This window comes from Ranitomeya variabilis, chromosome 4, assembly GCF_051348905.1.
Source record: "Ranitomeya variabilis isolate aRanVar5 chromosome 4, aRanVar5.hap1, whole genome shotgun sequence".
Classification (NCBI taxonomy): Eukaryota; Metazoa; Chordata; class Amphibia; order Anura; family Dendrobatidae; genus Ranitomeya; species Ranitomeya variabilis.
In genome coordinates, this window is record NC_135235.1 from 707,079,719 (window position 1) to 707,103,494 (window position 23,776).

At 44.8% G+C, this 23,776-nt stretch overlaps 2 protein-coding genes across 4 annotated transcripts in view; both read right to left on the reverse strand.

Annotated features, from left to right (window-relative positions):
* The window catches only part of LOC143766501 (uncharacterized), a 149,026-nt gene that overhangs the window by 109,636 nt on the left and 15,614 nt on the right, over positions 1-23,776 (reverse strand). The gene's annotated exons all lie outside the window — the stretch shown is intronic.
* LOC143766490 (uncharacterized) overlaps positions 1-23,776 on the reverse strand; it is a 491,244-nt gene that overhangs the window by 3,138 nt on the left and 464,330 nt on the right. For 2 of the 3 annotated variants that reach the window (XM_077254207.1, XM_077254210.1), the window contains exons 6-8: positions 7,965-8,114; positions 7,656-7,835; positions 6,481-6,604 (exon numbers count right to left, since the gene is read on the reverse strand). In XM_077254207.1, coding sequence (XP_077110322.1) covers positions 6,481-6,604; positions 7,656-7,835; positions 7,965-8,114 — 454 coding nt within the window. Of the gene's footprint in view, positions 1-6,480; positions 6,605-7,655; positions 7,836-7,964; positions 8,115-10,392; positions 10,400-23,776 lie in introns of those variants that run through there. The other variant, XM_077254211.1, reaches the window with a different exon arrangement.

Here is a 23,776-nt window from a genome sequence, read left to right on the forward strand (position 1 = left end):
TCTTCTCCCTCACTTCTGAGCTTTACAGTGTGCCCAAACCACATCTAGCATACATGTATTTGGCATTACTATAGTGAGAAAAAAATACTTAATTTACGGTGTGTGTGTGTGTGTGTGTGTGTGTGTCTCCTGGAGCACAATCTGGGCACTATGTGTTGGGTTATAAAATGGCAACTGTGCAATTTTCACTCTCCAACATCAAGTGTGTGCTAATTTCAGGAAAGTGTCTGTGGAGTGAAAGTAGTCACTACTCCTATAGATTCATTCATTGAGTGATTCATTCACTGAGTGTTATAATTACCAACACTGAGTTACTTTATGGAAATTTCTACTCTCTAGTTTTCTGCCATTTTGTCATTAGGGTTTCTGCAAATGGTGTGTCCCATCTTCTCTGGGATCTACTCCTGCGATATCCGATTCTGACCCCAGGTGCCGTCTTATTTATTCTACAGGTAGCGCTGGTAATGGAGGAGATGTTGGAACCAGGAGCTCTGGGTGGTGCAGGCTCTGTCCAGCCACTAAGATTAGGGTGCCTGGGACCAGTAGTGCCCTCCAGTCTGGCAGTATCGGGGTGTGTGTTGTCCAGCTGAAGTACTCTGCTCCCTGCTTCAGTCAATTGGAAAGCACCACACCCTATTAAACCACAAAGATATAACTGTAGAAAAAGCTCTATTCAACAGCAGGAGACTGCAAGAGGGGTTCCGCCTATTTTTCCCCTCAGTTCACAGTCTGAGAGCTTGTGCAAGATGAGTTTTTACATCTATTCACCTGGTGTTGGTGTTGTGTGGAGGCCATTGTTGCTGTGGTTTAGTGCCTGTGGGGTCGCGAGGCCTGGAGTCATGAAGATTCAGTGTACTGGTGCGCTGTCACTATGATGGTGGATAGCACACAACGCTGCAACTTTTAGGGTAGAAACCCACTGAGAGGTTTACCGTGACGTGGCATTGCGGTTCATACAGTCAGATCAGAATGTTAAATTAAGAGCTTCATGTTCAGTTTGTAAATTTTTGCCTAGAGGCTTTAGATAAATTAGATCATATGAATTTTGGGATGTGCGGTCCTCAGTGTCTCTGGGATGCAGTTACTGACAGCTCAGCCATCCTATCTGGTACAGGGGCGTGCTGAGCTTTCAGTGTGTTGATTGACAGCCTCGCTATACAATTTAAGACCTGGATGTGTCGACTGTCTCCAAGTGTTTCTTTATCACAGGACATTGCCATGTTACTTAACTGAGCTGTTTCTCCCAGACCTCAGCCAGAGATACATTCAGCTAGTGAGGTTTGTGTTCCCTGTGCCTTGAGTTCTGTATGGTTGATCTTTTATTGCCTGACCTTGGACTTCGTTCTGACCATCCATCTGTTTAACCTCTTCTGCTCTGATCTGTAATGTTCCTGGTATTCTGAACGCTACCTGACCACGCTTTTGTCTCTTCCTTCTATTTATGACGTACCCTCCTGGCTTCTGACCTGGGACTCCTTGACTATTCTGACTGAGAAGTCACTGACGTCACATATAGCTACTACAGCTTCAAGCATATTGCTGGAAGCTACCAGATACAGCCTTATTCTCTAGTTCAGTTCTCTGTGCTCAGCTCCCGGCTTGTGTATTTGTTTATTGTTGTGATACCGACCAGTTAAAGGACTACTTTCATGCCTTCTGATTATATTTAGTCTATCCTCCTGGTTCTAACCTAGCTACCTGACTATTCTTCTTCCCATCTCACACCGCAAAACAGCATATAACACTGTGGCCCAAAACTAGGGTTTCCTGTGTAAGTCCAGAATAATGTATATTGGTTAAAGGATGAAGTTGAGAGTAAATGTACAGGGTGGGCTATGTATATGGATACACCTAAATAAAATGGGAATGGTTGGTGATATCAACTTCCTGGTTGTGGCACATTAGTATATGGGAGGGGGAAAACTTTTCAAGATGGGTGGTGACCATGGCGGCCATTTTGAAGTTGGCCATTTTGGATCAAACTTTATTTTTTCTAATGGGAAGAGGGTCATGTGACACAAACTTATTCGGAATTTCACAAGAATAACAATGGTGTGCTTGGTTTTATGTGGTTAAATATATTTTTATTAAAGAGAAGAGAATTTTACAAGAAAAACAGTAGTTGAAAACTACGTCAATGATCAAAGTACTTTTTCTTATAATATACAATTCGAGAAGAGTAACACAAAAAAACACTCATTCACAAACCTTGCATAAATCTTACAAAAAAGAGAGAAAAAAAAAAAAATTAGAGGGAGTAAACCCTCAAGAATGACTACGGTATCTTTAACATATAAGCAATGACTCCTTGCCCCCGCAACAGGCGAGGACTTTCATTACCGTAAATAAAGTAAAGCATACCTAAAATCAGTTCGCCCATGTCCCCTAAAGCGAGACATGCACGCAGATGGTATCATTATAAAAGTAACTGGTGAATCATGGTACAGACCTATCACACCGAGCTGGTGGAAGGTGAACAGCTCACCCAGGGGGGAGATAGAAAGAAGAAAAAATAGAGGGGGGAGCCCAATTAGGTGGGGCTCAAGAAAAGATATTTAAAATGAGAACATGAAAAGAAAGGAAGAGTAGCTTAGTAATCGACTGTAGAATAGACAGGTGTATTCAGGTAAACAGGTCAGGGAAACGAGCAGAATCTTTAAATAGAATCCATTCAGTCCAGGTACCTAAGAAGGAGACCCTTGTCTGAAAGGTCTGCTTCAATTTCCTCCATCCTAAAGATGGTTTCAAATTCTGAAAACCACTCCACAACATCGGGGGGAACCGGGTCTCGCCATCGGCGGGGGATGACCGTTCTTGCAGCTGCTAGGCAAAATTTAAGGATGTCCTTTTTTTGGGATCTCACCGAACCGGGAATCATGGAGAGCAATGCCATCTCCGGAGTACCGGTGATGTGCTTGCCTGTGATCAAACCATAATTTCGGAACACTTGGTCCCAGAATGTTCTAATCAAGGGGCAGTCCCACCAGATATGCAAAAGGGAGCCAATGCCATTTCCACACCTCCAGCAGCAGTTTGAAATTGAGGGAGAAAATTTGTGTAACCTGTCAGGTGTGAGGTACCACCAATATTGCAGTTTATACCCCTTCTCCGAGGCCTCACTGGAACTCGGGAGTTTATGGTTCATCAGGAAGCAACGCTCCCAATCCTCATCCGACAGAGTCCGCCCTAAATCCTTCTCCCAAGCAGACTGGAAATAGAGCCTTGCGTCAGAGTCAGGTGTTGAAAAAATTGAGTAGAGGGAAGAGATTCCCCTGCTCGGGGCGTCACCACCGGCAAACAACAGTTCCAAGGGAGAGAGTCTACAGTTCGAACCCCTAGGCAAATTCAAAGAGGCCAGGAAAGACCGGACCTGCAAGTACTCCCACCATAGAAGTTTAGTGGAGAGAGATTGGGTTTGGAGGGAACAGAGGGTGGGAATCTCGCCACGCTGTAAGATATCACCAACCCGTATGTCATCCTCGTATTTCCATCCCATGAAGGCTTTCCTGTGAATGCCCGGAGGAAATGCCGGGTTGCAAAAAATAGGTGTAAGAAGGCTGGCCCCAGAAGGAGCGGACCCCTTCACCCCACTGCAGTGCCATGCCCTCATAGCCTCTGAGGTTAAGAAGGAAAATCTCCCCCGTTGAAGAGCATATTGCTTTGGGATCCACTGAAGATACTGAAGAGGCAAATCGGACCATTCTTGTTCCAACTCTACCCATTTTTTAAATTTAATTTTATATTTCCAGTCCAAGAGGCGAACTAATATGGCCGCCCTGCAATAGTTTCGGAGGTTGGGTAGACCAACCCCACCAAACTGGCGTGGCCTAGATAAAACCTTGTAACTCACCCTCGGTGTTTTCCCCTTCCAGATAAAACGGGAAATCAAGGACTGTATTTTAATAAAAAACGAGTTATGTGGCCAAATGGGAATTGCCTGAAAGATATAAAGAAATCTCGGCAGGATATCCATCTTTACCACCTGAATCCTACCGAGCCACGACAGCCTCAATGGGCCGTAAGACTTCAGAAGGGATCCCACCTTGTTCAAAATGACCTGATGGTTCAAAGAAAATAATTGAAGAGGATCCGAGGTGAGGTTCACCCCGAGATATGAAATCTGATCCCGTTGCCATCTGAAGGGGAAGGCCTGCTTCAAGGAAGCCACCACGGAAGAAGATAGAGAAATGTTTAGGACCTCAGTTTTGGAGTAATTAATCTTGAAGTTACTTAAATCCCCGAAGGATTCGAACTCCTTCATAAGCACTGGAAAAGAGACGACTGGGTTAGAGACAAAGAGGAGGATGTCGTCGGCAAATAGGGCCGTTTTATGGTTTATGGTTATGGAGTTTCCAACCTGAATCCCTGAGATACTGTCATTAACTCGGATAGCCTTAGCCAAATGCTCAATAACTAAGTGTGCTTGGTTTTAAAGTAACTTTATTCTTTAATGAGGTATTGACAAGTTTCTCTTTGTTAACAGCCATTGACATGTCACAGAGGTTAACACATGAGGAGCGGATAGAAATTGTATTGCTGTCTGGTGAACGCAGTACCTGGGTCATTGCAGCACATTTCAATGCAAGACACCCTATGCAAGAAAATTGTCACCATTCCCATGTTATTTAGATGTATCCATATAAATGGCCCACCCAAAAAAGTTTGCCTCATCACTGAACATAATGTTCTGTGTAAACCGAGGGTCCCGTTCTAATTTTTGTTTTGCCCATTCTGCAAATTCAGCGCGCCAACAGGTTTTCTTCAAGAATAGTCCTGTATTTGGCTCCATCCATCTTCCCATCAATTTTAACCATCTTCGCTGTCCCTGCTGAAGAAAAGCAGGCCAAAACCATGATGCTACCACCATGTTTGACAGTGGGGATGGTGTGCTCAGGAAGATGAGCGGTGTTGCCTTTACTCCAAACATATCATTTGGCATTGTTGCCAAAAAGTTCGATTTTGGTTTCATCTGACCAGAGCACCTTCTTCCACATGTTTGGTGTGTCTCCCAGGTGGCTTGTTGCATACTTTAAACAACACTTTCTATGGATATTTTTGAGAAATGGCTTTCTTCTTGCCACTCTTCCATAAAGGCCATATTTGTGCAGTGTACGACTGATTGTTGTCCTCTGGACAGACTGTCCCACCTCAGCTGTAGATCTCTGCAGTTCATGCAGAGTGATCATGGGCCTCTTGGCTGCATCTCTGATCAGTCTTCTCCTTGTTTGAGATGAAAGTTTAGAGGGATGGCTGGGTCTTGGTAGATTTGCAGTGGTATGATACTCTTTTCATTTCAATATGATCGCTTGCACAGTGCTCCTTGGGATATTTAAAGTTTTTGAAATCATTTTGTATCTAAATCTGGCTTTAAACTTCTCCACAACAGTATCACAATCCTTCCTGTTGTGTTCCTTGGTCTTCATGATGCTCTCTGTGCCTCAAACAGAACCCTAAGGCTATGTGCACACTTTGCGGATTTTGCTGCGGATCCGCAGCGGATTTGACCGCTGCGGATCCGCAGCAGTTTCCCATGAGTTTACAGTACAATGTAAACCTATGGGAAACAAAAAACGCTGTGCACATGCTGCGGAAAAAACCGCGCGGAAACGCAGCGGATTACATTCCACAGCATGTCACTTCTTTTCTGCGGATTTTCACCTGCTCCAATAGGAAAATGCAGATGAAAAACCACAGAAGAATCCGCAGTAAAAACCGCAATAAATCCGCAGTAAAAACCGCGACGGGTTTTCACTGCGGATTTTGGAATTCCGCTGCGGAAAAATCCACAGTGGAATCTGCAAAGTGTGCACATAGCCTGAGACTATCACAGAGCAGGTGCATTTATACAGAGACTTGTTTACACACAGGTGGATTATATTTATCATCATTAGAAATTTAGGACAACATTGGATCATTCAGAGATCCACAATGAACTTCTGGAATAAGTTTGCTGCTCTGAAAGTAAAGGGGCCGAATAATATTGCACGCCGCACTTTTCGGTTCTTGAATTTCCACAAAAATTTTAAAGAACCAATAAATTACGTTCAACTTCACAATTGTGTTCCACTTGTTGTTGATTCTTCACCAAAAATTTACATTTGGTATCTTTATGTTTGAAGCATGATATGTGGGAAAAGGTTGAAAAGTTCCAGGGGGCCGAATACATTCGCAAGGCACTGTATGTCTCTGTAGTATTAATATGGATCAGATCTTTACCCGGAATTAAATATTGTTAAAGTCACATCTATGATCAACTCTAATCCTGCCATCTCCACCGTTCTTAATACACAAGAATGAACCATGTAATACTGGTGGATAAAACAAGACTGAGCACAAGACCTTCACAGCCGTCTACACATCACAGGAGAGATCTCATAACACCGTCCTCTTACTGTATAGAACTGGAGGAAACACATACAGGGACTGAATTCATTCTTTACATACAGACAATTATAGGCCGTGTATATTTAGTCCTATTACCTGGTGATGTGAGGGGCTGGGGAACCTCCATCATGACGTCCTTGTACAGATCTTTGTGTCCTTCTAAATACTCCCACTCCTCCATGGAGAAATAGACAGCGACATCCTGACACCTTATAGGAACCTGACACATACAATGATACCGTCATCCCCCGATCCCTTCATAGTGTTAGGGTATGTGCACACGTCCAGATTTCTTGCAGAAATTTCCTGAAGAAAACCGGAAATTTTCTGCACGAAATCCGCATTTTTTTTTTTGCGTTTTTTTTCCGTTTTTTTTTTCGCGGTTTTTTTTAGCATTCTGCAAGCGTAATTAGCTTGCAGAATGCTAAAGTTTTCCAAGCGATCTGTAGCATTGCTTGGAAAACTGACTGACAGGTTGGTCACACTTGTCAAACATAGTGTTTGACAAGTGTGACCAACTTTTTACTATAGATGCAGCCTATGCAGCATCTATAGTAAAAGAGAGAATGTTTAAAAATAATAAAAAAAATAAAAAAATGGTTATACTCACCCTCTGCAGACAGCCAATCTGCTCAGCGGCGTCCGTTCCTATAGATGCCGGTGTGGTTCAGGACCTTCGATGACGTCGCGGCTTGTGATTGGTCGCGTGAGCGGTCACATGAGCGGTCACGCGACAAATCACAAGACAGCGACGTCATCGCAGGTCCTGAACCACACCATCTATAGGAACGGTAACGGCAGCATGCAGCGGTGAGAGGCGGGAACACTCAGGGGCCATCGAAGGTGAGTATATGACTATTTTTTGTTTTAATTCTTTTTTTTTTACCAATTATATGGTGCCCAGGCCGTGGAGGAGAGTCTCCTCTCCTCCACCCTGGGTACCAACCGCACATAATCTTCTTACTTTCCGCATGGTGTGCACAGCCCCGTGCGGGAAGTAAGCAGATCAATGCACTCCTAGGTGTGCGGAATCCCCGCAATTCCGCATTTTTAATGAACATGTTGCTTTTTTTTCCGCGATGCGATTTTTTTGCGGAAAAAAATGCAACATTTGCACAAAAAATGCGGAATACCCTGTAAATAATGGGAGGCATATGTAAGCGTTTTTTTCGCGTTTTTATCACGTTTTTATAGCGAAAAAAACGCATAAAATCCTGAACGTGTGCACATGGCCTTACTGTATAATGTCCCAGCATTCCCAGCAGTATCACCTTTCCAGTCAGCAGCTCAATCATCTTGTAGGTGAGTTCTAGGATCTTCTGGTCATTGATGTCCTCATATATCAGGGGGTGAGGTGAAGGCCCCGTGATTGGGCTCAGGGGTCTTCCCCATCCCTCAGACACAGGTTCCTGACAGCGCTCACTAGAGGTCTTCTTCACTACTGTGTAATCCTGGTTATGGAGAGACACATTAATAAATCTCACTACACACATTTCCAGAGTCCTCACCTCTCCAGTTCTGTCCATCTGTTATTCCCATAGATAAGAATGATGTAATGTGACGTCATCAGAATCTCTCACCTCTCCAGTAAGCCGGAAGAGGATCTCTAGGGTGAGGTGTAATATCCTCTCCGCCATCTTGTCTCTGTCCATATCCATCTTTGATGGGTAAATCAGGAAAATTCTCTTATACAGAAGATCTTCACTGAGAGGATCCGATATTGTAGAGACCTGAATGAGAAGAAGACGAGCCGATGAAACATCATAAGAATCCTGTGTAATAATACAATTACTGGAGAGAATAAGGGAAACATATGAGGAGATTTATTATTTTACAGTATTTAGTTTCCTTCTTTCCATCTACTAATAAAACCTATATATTTAGGCCACAGACAACAAGCAGTTTCTCCCTCGGAGTCGGCAGCTGAATACGTTCCTCATAGACTCATCTTCCATAACGCTAATTCTCGTCTCATTTACCGACCCTGGAATCGGCATTAGTAATACTGCAGGAGGTATTTATTATTGTTAAATATTTGTTTTAAAACAAAATTAACCCTTTTGGGCACCAGAACATAGATGTGCACCGCAAGGACTACACAAGGGCGGCTACAACAAAAACCCTGGCAGTTTAACCACTTGCTGCTGTGAAAAGCAAACATGGCATCTAAGAAGGTGTGACAGAGTTCGGCTGAATGCCCTCCTCCCCATGTACTCGATAGTATGGGGCGGCCTAGATACTACATTGCTTACATGCCTAATAATGGTGTCTGGGCTGCAATGTATGAAGGTTTATTAGGCCGGGCCAGAGGCAGCGTCCAATAAGTTACCTTTTCACGCCCCCATACACATTAGACTAAAGTTCCATGAGAGCACTGATTTCGGGGGTTTGGATGACCATATAATGTATTTGGGGGCCTCCTGACAGATGATGTCAGGGCAGAGAAGGATCTGACATCCTGAATTTCAGAGACTAATCCGTTTGCTCTTCCTGTAGATAATCCTCCGCTAGAGGAGTCTGGAGGCGACTCTCTCATACAGACCACAGGAAAGCTGGAATATTTGTGTGTATGGGGGAGTCGGGAGAGATGGCCGTCTGCCAAATGACCGTTCAGCCAACACTTATCTCATGTGTATGGGGCCGTTAGTATTACACTGAAAGCAGTGATGATACCCGGCACTACAGTAGTACAGGGCATCACCGGAGCCATCACAGGCTTGGATGTTGTAGGATCGCACTGATGAAAGATGTTTTAAAAGAATGTACAAAAAGGTTTCATGTGAAAAAAAAAAAATTATAATATTATATATATATATATATATATATATATATATATATATATATATACATACACACACATATACAGTGCCTTGCGAAAGTATTCGGCTCCCTGAAACTTTTCAACCTTTTCCCACATATTATGCTTCATACATAAAGATACCAAATGTAAAATTTTTGGTGAAGAATCAACACCAACTGGAACACAATTGTGAAGTTGAACGAAATTTATTGGCTATCTTAAATATTTGTGGAAATTCAAAAACTGAAAAGTGGGGCGTGCAATATTATTCCATCCCTTTAACACAGGCGGCCACAGTCTTTGCAGTGTGCCGTTTTCAGACCCAACCGTCCTTTTTTTTTCCCTATGTGAGGGGCCACGTGACCCTGGTCCATCTGAGGACAGTCTCCCCCTCCCTTTCTTTCAGCTTATCACGGACCCTGTTTTTTTGTTTTTTTTTTACAGTGGTGGACTGTGTTTGAACATGGGGCCAGTCAAGGGCAAGAATGGGGACACAGTTCAGGATCAGTTAGTAGGAAATTGAATACTACTTTAAACAAACTGCAACAAGAGTTTGGATTGCCTCACGGTTTCTTCTTTCGATACCTACAACTTAGGCATGCGTATCTGACTCAGTTTAGCGCTGCGGCACCAGATATACAGAAAAATTATTTACTAGATGTGGAACTGGAGATGCACATTTGTTACACATGTTCTGGGAGTGCAAGAGATTGGGCTTCTACTAGAAAAACACAATATCTATAATAAAAAGGGTATTTGGTGTGTGAATCCAAGCAGACCCCAAAATATGCATATTGGGATATTTGGGAGAATCGATAGATCTCAAATCCATCACCGATGACTGTAGGTCTTTCAACACAAACTTATTGCACAACAATGGCCAGACGCCCAACCACCGACCGTTAATGAGTTAATAAAAAAGCTAAACAATATTATTTGGTTGGAAAAATGGGTATTTAGAAAGAGAAAAGCAAATCAAGGAATTTGACAACATCTGGGGACCCTGGTTGAATGTTCCAGGCCTACCATCTGGAGCACTCCTGAGATAACAAATGGCAATTTCTGGCTTCAGGAACACTCGTGGTATGATCATTCCAGGTTAAATTATAGAGGTATGGTCATTACACATGCTAACTAATTATTATAGCTGAATGGCATATATTCTAATGTATATACATCATAAAAAAGTGAGATTTTTGTGTACTCACCGTAAAATCTTTTTCTCCGAGCCAATCATTGGGGGACACAGGACCATGGGTGTTATGCTGCTTGCCACTAGGAGGACACTAAGTAAACACATAAAAAAATTAACTCCTCCTCTGCAGTATACACCTCCTCTCTGGCCAGTAATGACCCAGTTCGGTAGCAAAGCAGTAGGAGTATGAAAAACCAAGACAAATAAACTATGTCAAAACTTAAAGAACAAGCAACAAGCCAATAGGCTAACAGGGTGGGTGCTGTGTCCCCCAATGATTGGCTCGGAGAAAAAGATTTTATGGTGAGTACACAAAAATCTCCTTTTCTCCTATGCCTCATTGGGGGACACAGGACCATGGGACGTCCTAAAGAAGTCCCTGGGTGGGGAGCAATTGAACTGCTAAAACCCCATGTACCACTGGCTTACTGAGATACTGCCATCTGCAGAATGCGCCTGCCAAGGGCCGTGTCTGCCGAAGATTGGGTATGAATGTGATAGTGCTTCGTAAAAGTATGCAGACTGGACCAAGTCGCAGCTTTGCAAAGCTGTTGTGCTGACGTCTGGTGCCGAATGCCCACTGACCGAGTCGAATGCGCCTTAATCCCTGCTGGGACAGGAGTGTTCCTGATGCGGTAGGATTCCTGGATAGTTGAGCGAATCCACTTGGCTAGAGTGGCCTTAGAGGCAGCTAGACCTTTCCTATGTCCCTCCGGGAGCACGAAGAGGAAGTCCAACTTACGGAAGGGAACCGTCCGAGATATGTACCGCCGAAGAGCCCTAACTACATCAAGAATATGGAGAGCTTTCTCGATAGGATGGGTTGGTGCCGGGCAGAATGAAGGCAAGACAATGTCCCCATTTAGGTGTAAAGAGGAAACAATTTTAGGCAGGAAAGAGGGGGAAGTCCTCAAAACTGCCTTGTCTGGGTGAAAAATCAGAAAAGGGATCGGCAGGCGAGAGCCGCCAACTCCGAGACTCGCCTGATTGACGTAATCGCCACTAGAAAGACCACTTTCCATGAAAGGGTCAGCGAGATGTCCTGCAATGGTTTGAAAGGGGCCTCTTGAAGAACTCCGAGAACCAAGTTCAGATCCCATGAAGCCAACGGCATTCTATAGGGAGGAGCCACACGGGAGACTCCTTGAATGAACGTTTTAACCTGCAGCCTGGAAGCGATTTTTCATTGGAATTGAACTGACAATGCGGACACTTGTCCCTTGAGCGAGCTTAGGGCAAGACCTGACTCTAAACCTGTTTGGAAGAACTCCAAGATGGACGGAAAGGAAAATACCAGAGGAGAACGTCCATGTGCATTGCACCATGAGAAGAAAATGCGCCAGGTTCGATGATAAATGCGCATGGATGCGGGTTTCCTAGCACTAATCATGGTAGAAGACACCCCTGGAGAGAATCCGGCTTGGGCTAAAATCCAGGATTCAATGCCCACGCCATCAAAGACAGGGCCCCAGAGTTCTGGTGGTAAATCGGGCCCAGTGATAGAAGATCCATGCGATCAGGAAGCCGCCAGGGGGCGTCGGCGACCATTTGGACGAGTTCTGCAAACCATGCTCGCCAGTCCGGCGCAACAAGGATCACCGGTATCCCCTCTGCCCTGACCTTCTTGATGACGCTCGGGAGCAGGGGAAGAGGAGGAAAGATGTACGGCAGCTAGAACCGATGCCATGACAGAACCAAAGCATCTGCTCCGATGGCACGTGGATCGCGGGATAGAGCAATGAACTGGGGAACCTGGTTGTTTAGCCTTGAGGCCATGAGATCCACATCCGTAGTCCCCCAGCGAAGGCAAATCTGCTGGAAGACTTCCGGATGGAGGGACCACTCGCCCGAGGCGAGAACTTGGTGACTGAGGAAGTCCGCCACCCAATTATCCACACTTGGCATGTGGATTGCCGAGATGAGCGAATGGTTGGTCTCGGCCCAACGTAGGATGTGACTGACTTCGCGCATGGCCGCCCTGCTGTGGGTTCCCCCTTGCCGGTTGATGTATGCCACCGCTGTGGCGTTGTCGGATTGGATCCTGATGGGATGGCCTGCGAGAAGGTGGTGAAAATTGCGTAAGGCAAGTCTGATCACTCGAATTTCCAAGACATTGATTGGGAGACGTGACTCTGGTGTGGACCAATGACCCTGTGCCATGTGGTGCTTGAAAACTGCACCCCAGCCCAAAAGGCTGGCATCGGTGGTCACCACTAACCAGAACACCGGGAGGAAGGATTTCCCATGGTTCAGAGAAGCTTTCAGTGTCCACCACCTGAGGGTCTGCCTGACCTGTGGGGACAGGCGGAAGCAACGGTAGAGGGAGAACGGGCTCCTGTCCCAGGCCAACAGCAGAACCTGTTGCAAGGGATGGAGATGGAACTGCGCGAATGGAACAGCTTCCATCGCTGCAACAATTTTCCTGAGGATGCACATAGTGAAACGAATGGAGTGAGGGACTGGGCGGGAGAGCCTGCGCGCTCCCTGTTGTAAGGACAAGACCTTCTCTGGAGGGAGAATGACTAACCCGCGGGAAGCGTCCAGGATCATGCCCAGGAAGGAAATTTGCTGGGCCGGCACTGGAGATGATTTCTCGAAGTTGATTTTCCAGCCCAGGTGAGAAAGAATCCACATTGATAATTACAGACTCCTCGCAGGCAGAATGGGACGGACCTTTGATTAATAGGTCGTCCAGATACGGAACTACCACTCCTCGAGCGTGAAGAATGGCCATGACAGCTGCCATGACCTTGGTGAAAACTCTGGGGGCGGTGGCGAGGCTGAAGGGCAAGGCCACAAACTGGAAGTGTTCGTCCCGGAATGCGAAGCGTAGGAACTGCGGATGAGAGGGAAAAAAATCGGGATGTGGAGATAAGCATCCTTGATGTCTATGGATGCTAGGAACTCTCCTTTTTTCAGGGACGCGACAACGGAATGGAGCGAGTCCATCATGAAGTGTCGAACCCGTACGAACTTGTTTAACAGCTTGAGGTCTAGTATGGGCCGTAGAGTCCCGTCCTTCTTTGGGACCACGAATAGGTTTGAGTAAAACTCCCTGAACCTTTAGTCTTGAGGGACCGGAATAATGACACCGTCACTTCGAAGCGCCTGTACGGCCTGAAGAAAACCTGATGCCCTTGATTTGGGGGGAGAGGACTGGAAGAAACGTGTGGGGGGAAGGGAAGAAAACTCGATCTTGTATCCGGAGGACACGAGCTCTCTGACCCACTCGTCGTGAACGACCGAGAGCCAAGCTTGACGGAACGAAAAAAGGCGTCCGCCTACTGTGTCGGTGTCCGCCGGACACATTGACGAGTCATTGCGTAGAAGATTTAAGGGATCTGGGTCCCTTAAGGACAGAAGGCCTCGGTCTGGGTTTCCAGGAACGGTTAGGTCTGTATGAGACCTGGGAGTTTCTGTCTCCCCACCGTCCTGAACCAGAAGCAAAGGAAGTGGAGGACCAACTAGAGTTGTTACGAAAGGGCCGGAACCGAGACTGTTGTTGATTCCGAAAAGGCCGGGTAGGTCTTTGCTGGGGAAGAAATTTACTCTTCCCTCCAGTAGCGTCAGAAATGATTTGGTCTAGTTTCTCTCCAAATAAATGACCAGCTTGGTAATGTAAAGAAGTCAGCGACTTCTTAGAAGCAGAATCTTCTCACCAATCCCGGAGCCACAGGGCCGTCCTGATGGAGACTGCGTTTGCGGCCGCTTGCGCTGCGCAATTAGCCGCATCTATGGAAGCGTTAACTGCGAAGTCCTCGGCCTGAGCTATCTGCTTAGCGAGTCTGGCCGCTTCCGGGGGAAGATTACTGTCATGCACGGTAGAGGTTAACACCTCTGCCCAGGCGACCATTGCCTTAGCCACCCAGGTAGCAGCGAAAGATGGAAGGAGTGCTGCTCCTGAGGCTTCAAAGATTGAGCGAGCCAGGTAGTGAATTTGACGGTCAGTAGGGTTTTTGACTGATGAACCGTTGGTCAGAGACAGGATTGTTTTGGATGCGAGTCGCGATACGGCAGGATCCACAGAAGGAGAGTTCAGCAACTCCTTCATTAGGTCTGTGGCGAAAGGATATTTGGCTTCCATAGCTTTTTGAGCTGTAAATCGCTTATCTGGGTGTTCCCTGTGTTTTTGGACAATGTCCTTAAACTCAGGGTGATTGGCAAATATCTTTTGGACGCGTTTAGTCTTTTTAAAAGACACGACGTGTTCCTGAGTGGATATGGATTCCTCGTCCACCATCAGCGTCTTGTTGACTGCCTCAATAAGGAAGTCAAGCGTCTCCTGACCGATCGAGGAGGCTTGGGTTAAAGATTCCTCTGACTCGTATTCCGAGTTATGTGCGCTGCGACCCTCGGGGATGGGGAGCGAGAGGTTGAGCTCGCAGATGCCGAAGTTCAAGCGTGTACAGGGGGTGAGGCATGGGTTCTTTTCCTGGAACCCCGAAGCCTTCCGTGACGTAGTACGCCCCCTGTGGTTGGACAGCTCCGTACCGGCACCAGATTCCGCCGCGGTCGACGGGGGATCTGACTTAGGGAGGATCCCCGGAGAGAGTCTAATGCCTTAGCCAAGGAATCCATAGATCGCGACAAGGAAGCAGCCCACTCCGGAGGGTTAGGCTCAGCGGGGTCGGTGGGGACATTAGGGGTGGTGGCGGAAGGCGGCTGCGCACAGGCCGGGTCACAGTTTGTGCACAAAGGAGTATTGTGCGCACGTGGCAAAGTAGAATTGCAAGTGGCACATGAAGTAAAAAACACAGTGTGTTTTTTGTTCCTCCTTTTGGCCTCCTTAGATTGAGACATAGTGTAAGTCTATTCTCTCCAATAAACTGCAGGGCTATGAGTGCAGAGAAGGGGTTAAGCTTTTTACTGGAGGTGAAGCAGCTTACCCACGGTCCTGTGCCTGTGTCCCCAGGGCAGAAAATGGCTAGGTTCGGTGCTTCTGTAATAGATGTGGGGTTGCAGAAGGAAGACCACTAGGAGAGGCTTTTTTAGCTGAGTCCACCGCAGATGCTGGCAGGCAATATGTCCCCCGAGATTACCAGTGGCACCTCTAGTTCAGGCCGAAAAGCGCCAGGAGCGTGGCTGGAGCTCTGGCGGCGCCAAGGAAATGGGGCCTAGTCCGGCAGAAAGCCGGCGGCTATATTTCCTAGACCCTGCCGGCGATGGGCGCCGGCTGAAAGTGAGTAACGAGCGGCGCCTCCCATGTAGCAGGCATGCGCCGGCCGACCGCCGCTGGTAAAAACACAGCGGCTGCTTCTCCCCAGGGACAAGGACCCGCACCTCCATAGCAGGGGGACGCGAAAGGCAGGAGCGCAGGGCTTCATACTCATGGAGGCTGCTGCTGCTGTGCCCTCTGGATCCTGAGGGTAAATGCTCAATCCATCGTCCCTAAGCGGGAGATGGAGAGTACCCTCCGCAATAGTGTGGCTATTGACGCCATTGGTGGGCCTGCGCTGCTGTGCGTCCTGCGTCCAAGACTGTGACACCATAAGCAGTCCATCCTCAGCTGTCGTTTACCCGGAGAGGAACATGAAGGTGGGCCAACATGTGCTCGCCGTGATACAGGAATGAAGAGATCGGGACCGTGAAGGAACTGTCGCCCTGAGGAAGCTTTTGGTGTGCCCCATGTGTCGCAGGAGAGGATAAGGGGAGGTATACTCCACGATCTCGCCTGTTGATGTTTCGGGGGAGAGCGGACCCTAAAAGGAATCCGTCGCCCCCTTCACTCCGTTAAAGAAAAAATAGAATAAAAAATGAAAAAATAAATAAATAAAAAGCGTTGGGGTCTGAAAACAGACCCAAGTGCCTCCTACAGACACTAAGCAAGAACTGGGTCATTACTGGCCAGAGAGGAGGTGTATACTGCAGAGGAGGAGTTAATTTTTTATGTGTTTACTTAGTGTCCTCCTAGTGGCAAGCAGCATAACACCCATGGTCCTATGTCCCCCAATGAGGCGGAGGAGAAATATATATATATTATGAATACAGATTTCTCTGGAGTGCTAACGGGTGGGGTGGAGGTTGTATTAGCTTGCTTGAATCAACAATATTGAATCCTTGGAAGAAGATGACAACTTTATTGTATTTTACGTATAACAATAATATATTATGATACAATGTAACATTGAAAATATCTTTGTTCTACTGATGTCTATTTGTGAAAATTTTATTGTATGATTTTCTTAATAAAAATGTTCCAATTATAAAAAAGTGTGTCTTATAATCCAAGAAATACGGTAAGTTCTGACATATTTTCCCTTTCTCATTTAATTATACAGTACAGACCAAAAGTTTGGACACCCCTTCTCATTCAAAGATTTTTCAGTATTTTTATGACTATGAAAATTGTACATTCACACTGAATGCATCAAAACTATGAATTAACACATGTGGAATTATATCCTTAACAAAAAAGTGTGAAACAACTGAAAATATGTATTATATTCTAAGTTCTTCAAAGTAGCCACCTTTTGCTTTGATTACTGCTTTGCACACTCTTGGCATTCTCTTGATGAGCTTCAAGAGGTAGTCACCAGGAATGGTTTTCACTTCACAGGTGTGCCCTGTTAGGTTTAATAAGTGTGATTTCTTGCCTTATAAATGGGGTTGGGACCATCAGTTGTGTTGTGCAGAAGTCTGCTGGATACACAGCTGATAGTCCTACTGAATAGACTGTTAGAATTTGTATTATGGCAAGAAAAAAGCAGCTAAGTAAAGAAAAACGAGTGGCCATCATTACTTTCAGTCTGAAAAATTGGGAAAACTTTTAAAGTGTCCCCAAGTGCAGTTGCAAAAACCATCAAGCGCTACAAAGAAACTGGCTCACATGAGGACCGCCCCAGGAAAGGAAGACATAGAGTCACCTCTGCTTCTGAGGATAAGTTTATCCGAGTCAACAGCCTCAGAAATCACAGGTTAACAGCAGCTCAGATTAGAGACCAGGTCAATGCCACACAGAGTTCTAGCAGCAGACACATCTCTACAACAACTGTTAAGAGGAGACTTTGTGCAGCAGGCCTTCATGGTAAAATAGCTGCTAGGAAACCACTGCTAAGGACAGGCAACAAGCAGAAGAGACTTATTTGGACTAAAGAACACAAGGAATGGACATTAGACCAGTGGAAATCTGTGCTTTGGTCTGATGAGTCCAAATTTGAGATCTTTGGTTCCAACGACCATGTCTTGTGCGACGCAGAAAAGGTGAACAGATGGACTCTACATGCCTGGTTCCCACCGTGAAGCATGGAGGAGGAGGTGTGATGGTGTGGGGGTGCTTTGTTGGTGACACTGTTGGGGATTTATTCAAAATTGAAGGCATACTGAACCAGCATGGCTACCACAGCATCTTGCAGTGGCATGCTATTCCATCCGGTTTGCATTTAGTTGGACCATCATTTATTTTTCCACAGGACAATGAACCCAAACACACCTCCAGGCTGTGTAAGGGCTATTTGACCAAGAAGGAGAGTGATGGGGTGCTATGCCAGATGGCTTGGCCTCCACAGTCACCAGACCTGAACCCAATAGAGATGGTTTGGGGTGAGCGGGACCGCAGAGTGAAGGCGAAAGGTCCAACAAGTGCTAAGCATCTCTGGGAACTCCTTCAAGATTGTTGGAAGACCATTCCCGGTGACTACCTCTTGAAGCTCATCAAAAGAATGCCAAGAGCGTGCAAAGCAGTAATCAAAGCAAAAGGTGGCTACTTTGAAGAACCTAGATATAAGACATATTTTCAGTTGTTTCACACTTTTTTGTTAAGTATATAATTCCACATGTGTTAATTCATAGTTTTGATGCCTTCAGTGTGAATGTACAATTTTCATAGTCATGAAAATACAGAAAAATCTTTGAATGAGAACGTGTGTCCAAACTTTTGGTCTGTACTGTACGTCTGTCTGTTATATAATTTTGTACAATTTGTCAATAACGTATATAGTCTGAGTTATTTTTGATGGTCAACAAAATACCATTTTCCAGTAATTCATTTTTTGCACTCTAGGTATGATAATGGCTTCTCTCCTCTGTGTGGGATTTTTGATGTTTAAAAGGGGTTGTCCACTACTTGGACAACCCCTTCTCATTCCACATGTTTGGTCCTGTTAAAAAACACTTATATAAACCTCCCATGTCGTCGTGGTTCCAGCAATTCGGGGGGGGCTCATGTAAGGTTTTTATGTCATGAGTCCTGAATGTCACAGGCATGGAAGAAGAGTACAATTTTTTTTCCTTCTATCGAAGTCAAACATTAGGAATGACAAGGGGCTGCCATAGTAGTTCACAACCCTCTTTAGGAAAATACATTTTCATTTAAAACATTTCCCACATTAAGAACATGAAAAAGGCTTCTCCCCAGCATGAATTCTTTGGTGCTCAATCAAATCTGATTTCTGTATAAAACATTTTCCACATTCTGAACAGGAAAAAGACTTCTCCCCTGTGTGGGTTCTCTGGTGCTTAACCAAACAATTTTTTTAAGTGCTACTTTAGTAAATTACAAAATAAAAGTTTTACATTTTTATCTTCATTAGATAATTTTTATAGATTTCTAAAGTTTTTAAAAAGTCTGAATTTTGGGCTTGTATGATGTTAGAATTGTAATAATATCTCGGGATAGAAAGAAGATAAAGAGATTGGAGATGCACCATTTTGTTTAGAACTGTACAGGCTTTAATTTGATATGTCACAAGATTATGTTTGATAATATTTTGTTTTTGAGGAGTCAAATTAAAAATTTTGATCGGCAATACTGTATGCTCTATAGCAGAAGAGCCCAAACTCCGGTTCGGGAGTCTTTTGTGGCTCACGGGCACATGATGTGTGGCTCGCGGCTGTCAGCCAGCATGGTGCATTAGCACCAGGTCTACCAATCAGCTATGAAGAGTAGGTTTCCAGATAGTGACTTTTGTGAGTAGCCCCTCATAGTAGTGCAGATCGGAGAGGGGAAGGTAGGAACCCCTGGATCTTGGTATACTGCCTCAGTGTGATTTCTGTGGGCAAGCTTTGGCTGTCATTATACCAGTAATGGGGCTCTGGGTGTCACTACTGTGAGCGACGCGAGAGCTGGGTGTGGCTCACAAGCCTCGCTCGGAGCAGATTGTGGCTCTCAAGGTCAAGGTGTGCTCTATAGTAACAGTAATAAAAATGGAGTTTTTCAGTACTCTACACTGTGCAGTTACAGTTTTACTTGAAGTCAGTATTAATACAAATATAAAAACATTAAACTATTAATACAAATGCACTGAAAGTGAACACACCAAGCCGGATTGTAGTACACGGATTCACCTGATGCCTGTGTAGAGACTACTGTTGTTTTTTTTATATTTTGTTTTTTTTATTTATAAAACCATCTTTTTTGAACAATAAACATAGGATTCATAGATTATTTAGCAGCATTAGAAAAGATCTGGTAAATAGAGTTTTACAGTACTTCGAACATTAGACAGTGTATTATAACTATAACCAACTTCCCCTCACACCCCCCCCACCCCCGGGCACACATCCACAACTTCATAGCACAATATCAGTCAAGCCCAACAGGAATTCTGCCGTCAATTTGCTCTCTCATGTACCAGTCTGTAAATTGGAAGCAACCGTGGATCGCCCGGCGTATAGATAATGTCTGGGCATTAATAAAAGAAGACCATGTAAGGAAAAAACATTCGGTGTATTTTTCCTTATTCAATATGGATTCTATCCAGTCCATCTTGAAGAGATAGGCTACCTTCATAGTAATTAAGCTTATCTTGTGCCCATAGATGTAGGATACTTTTGCGGGTGGCTGCCGCCCAGATGAATAAAATACGGCGCTGCTGAACAGAAAGACTCACCAACTGATCTTGTGGGAAAATGTTGAACATGGCCCACTCCGAAGAAAGAGAGATAGATACAGCAAAGGTATTAGTGAGATGTTGCGAGAGTTTATCCCAAACCTTCCATATTTTTGGATAGTCCCAGAAACAATGAAAAATATCAGCTGGAGAATGTAAGCATTTAGGACAGGGAAAATCACCTGAGGGGGACATTTTAGATTTAACCTCTGGGGAGATATATGCTCTATGGAATATCATGAGAGTCATGGTTGTGTAACTACCATACGGTAACACAGAGTTAATACGTAATGTGGCTTTCAAGAGGTCTTTTACCTGACAGTCAGTTGAGATACCCATCTCTCTGGGCCCGGTGAAGAGTCTGACCACTGTATGGAAGGTTTCAGTGACTTGTATACAAAACTCAAAGTGTAATTCCCTGCATGGGCTTTAATGGAGATTAAGTTTAGAGGGTGCACTCTAACGTTGTCCAGCATATCCCGCAGTACCGAGCCTACATAATGTCTAAATTGAGTAAGGCTGGGTGCACACATAGCAGATTTTTTGAGGTTTTTCGCTATAAAAACGCAAAAAAACCCGCTCACATTAAGCATCCTATTTAATAGAATGCAATCCGCATTTTTTGTGCACATGCTGCGTTGTTTTCCTGAGCGGGGATTCCGCACACCTAGGAATGCATTGATCTGCTTACTTCCCACATGGGGCTATACCCACCATGCGGGAAATGTGCGGTTGGTACCCAGGGTGGAGGAGAGGAGACTCTCCTCCACGGACTGGGCACCATATAATTGTTAAAAAAAAAAAAAGAATTAAAATAAAAAATCGTGATATACTCACCCTCTGATGGCCCCGGAGTCTTCCCGCCTCTCAGCGGTGCACGCTGCCGCTTCCGTTCCTATAGATGCTTTGTGTGAAGGACCTGCGATGACATCGCGGTCACATGACCGCGATGACGTCGCGAGCACGTGACGTCATCGAAGGTCCTGCACACCTAGCAGCTATAGGAACGGAAGCCGCTGAGGAGATCGGGAGCCATCAGAAGGTGAGTATAACCATTTTTTTATTTTTTTAATTATTTTTAACATTCTATCTTCCAATATGGCCGCGGCTGTGCCGCGCATGCACACCGCCCGCGTTCTTCCTGGTCTAGCGTCTCCTTGGCTACCTGATGGAGGATCACGTGGGGCCCCACGTGTTTCCTGCTCGGCTGGCGATGTGAGCGCTGGGCGCGGCAGATTCAGCGGTCGGCGTGCCGCATGTGTATGGGTATTTCCGGTAAAGTACTATAAAGAGCGATATGTCTTACTATTACCTGGTGCGCCCTGAGGAAGGAGCTTAGCGCTCCAAAACGCGCGTCGGGATGGACTCTGGACTTCTTACTGCGACACCACCAGGTAGTTAGTATGCATATAAGGGTGTTTTGGCCATAATTGGTATGATGATATTATCAGTAATATAAGGGGATATTTATCCTAGTATTTATATGGCCATAGGCTTTCTACATGGTATGGTGTTACTAGTGCTGCAGTGATGTGGTCACGAGTCCTTGGGTATTTTGTACCGCCACATAGTGCTTAATTTGTTTCCCTCTGTTATCCATTTATCTGTTCTTTTTTGTATTACTCTATTTTATTGAATATTTAATACATTTTCATGTTTTATGGGACTTTTGACTGCAAGTCTGTGAGGTTCTTTAATATGCAATTTTGGCAGTTTCCCCGATTAATGTCCTGACATACATGCATACGAGACATTTATGATTGCGCAAAGAATACGGCATTAATTTTTTGTCGGTGCATGAAAATGTGTTTATCAACTTTGCTATTATTAAAGTTTAAAAAGGTAAAGCCAAACAATCTATACTTAAGGGTTTGAATAAGGTGAAACCAAGACACTCGATCAAAGGCTTTATCAGCATCAAGGCTGACCAATGTATGCTGCTTGGCTTTAGCTGTATAATGGCAGCCAATGCCGTCCTGATATTATAAGTGATAGACCGACCATGAACAAAAGCCATTTGGGATGAGGTGAGAATATCAGAAATTATAGACTGAAGTCTATTAGCCATGATTTTGGTAAGCAATTTAAAATCAACGTTTAGGAGGGAGATCGGACAGTACGAGGCAGGGAGAAGTGGGTCCCTGCCTGGCTTTAGCAACAAAGATAAACAAGCTTCGTTGAATTGGTCAGGCATAGAACCCGAATCAATAATATGATTAAAAAGAGAAGTAAGGTGAGGAGTGAGTAAAGGTTGTAACAGTTTATAAAATTCACTCGAAAACTCAAAATCTGGGCCAGGTGCTTTAAAAGTAGCTTTGAAGATTTGAAGACTGATCCCACCTCCCCAGGAGAAATCGGACGATTTAAAATTTCCCTTTGGGAAGCAGAAAGTTTTGGCGGATCAACCTTATGTAAAAATTTGTATCCATCCTCCCGGGAGTCTAGGGATGCGCCATAAAAGGTCTGCGTAAAAATCTCTAAAGACCGCACAGATTTGAGTCGGATCACGGGTGATAGAGCCATCGGGTAATGCAATATTAGAGACTAGTAGCCGCTTTGAATGGCTTCATTAGGAATGCCAAAAGACCCACTGATAATATCAATTGCGTTGATAAGCTAACGGATTGTGTGCCTGTTCATGCAATAGGGTGTTTAAGTTCTGTTTAGCCGTAAGGTAAGCCTCTCTGAAGGAGGGAGTATTATGTCATTTACTATCTCTATATGATTGAATAAGCCGGTCTAAGAGAGGCAGCAGGGAGGACAAATTTCTTTTTTTTCTGGTGCACAAAGGAGATAATATGTCCCCTAAGCACCATCTTAGCAGTGGCCCAGAATAAGTTGATATCGTCTAGGTGTTCCAGGTTATCCTCTGTGAAAGTCTCCCACCAACCAGTCATATAGTGTTTGAAGTCACCCGAAGTGTAAAGATATGAGGGAAAATGCCAACGAAAAGATACAGTTCTACAGGGTGGGCAATTTATATGGATAGAAAACAGTAGTCAGCTCATCTGTTGTCTGGATTACTCCTCATTCCTTCCCGCACGGAAAAGGCTGAGCAACCAGTCCAATGTGCAAGGAACAGATGAATTCCAGCAGGAAAACAGGGATCTTGTTAAAAATCCAATATTTATTTATGCAAAATTAAAATATTATCCCATGTTACTACACCATGCACAACATTGCGTTTAGGCACAGCATATATAAGCATATGCTGTGCCTAAACGCAATGTTGTGCATGGTGTTGTAACAGAGAGTTTAAAATATTTTTTGTGGTGTACCTTATGGGATAATATTTTAATTTTGCATGAATAAATATTGAATTTTTAACAAGATCCCTGTTTTCCCGCTGGAATTCATGTTTCTTGCACATTTATATGGATACACCTAAATAAAATGGGAATGGTTTCTGATATCAACTTCCTGTTTGTGGCACATTAGTATATGGGAGGGGAAAAACGTTTCAAGATGGGTGATGACCATGGCGGCCATTTTGAAGGCGGTAAATTGTAGGCCACGCCTCTGGCCACACCCATTTCATACCCCAACCACACCCATTTAGCACTGCTGATC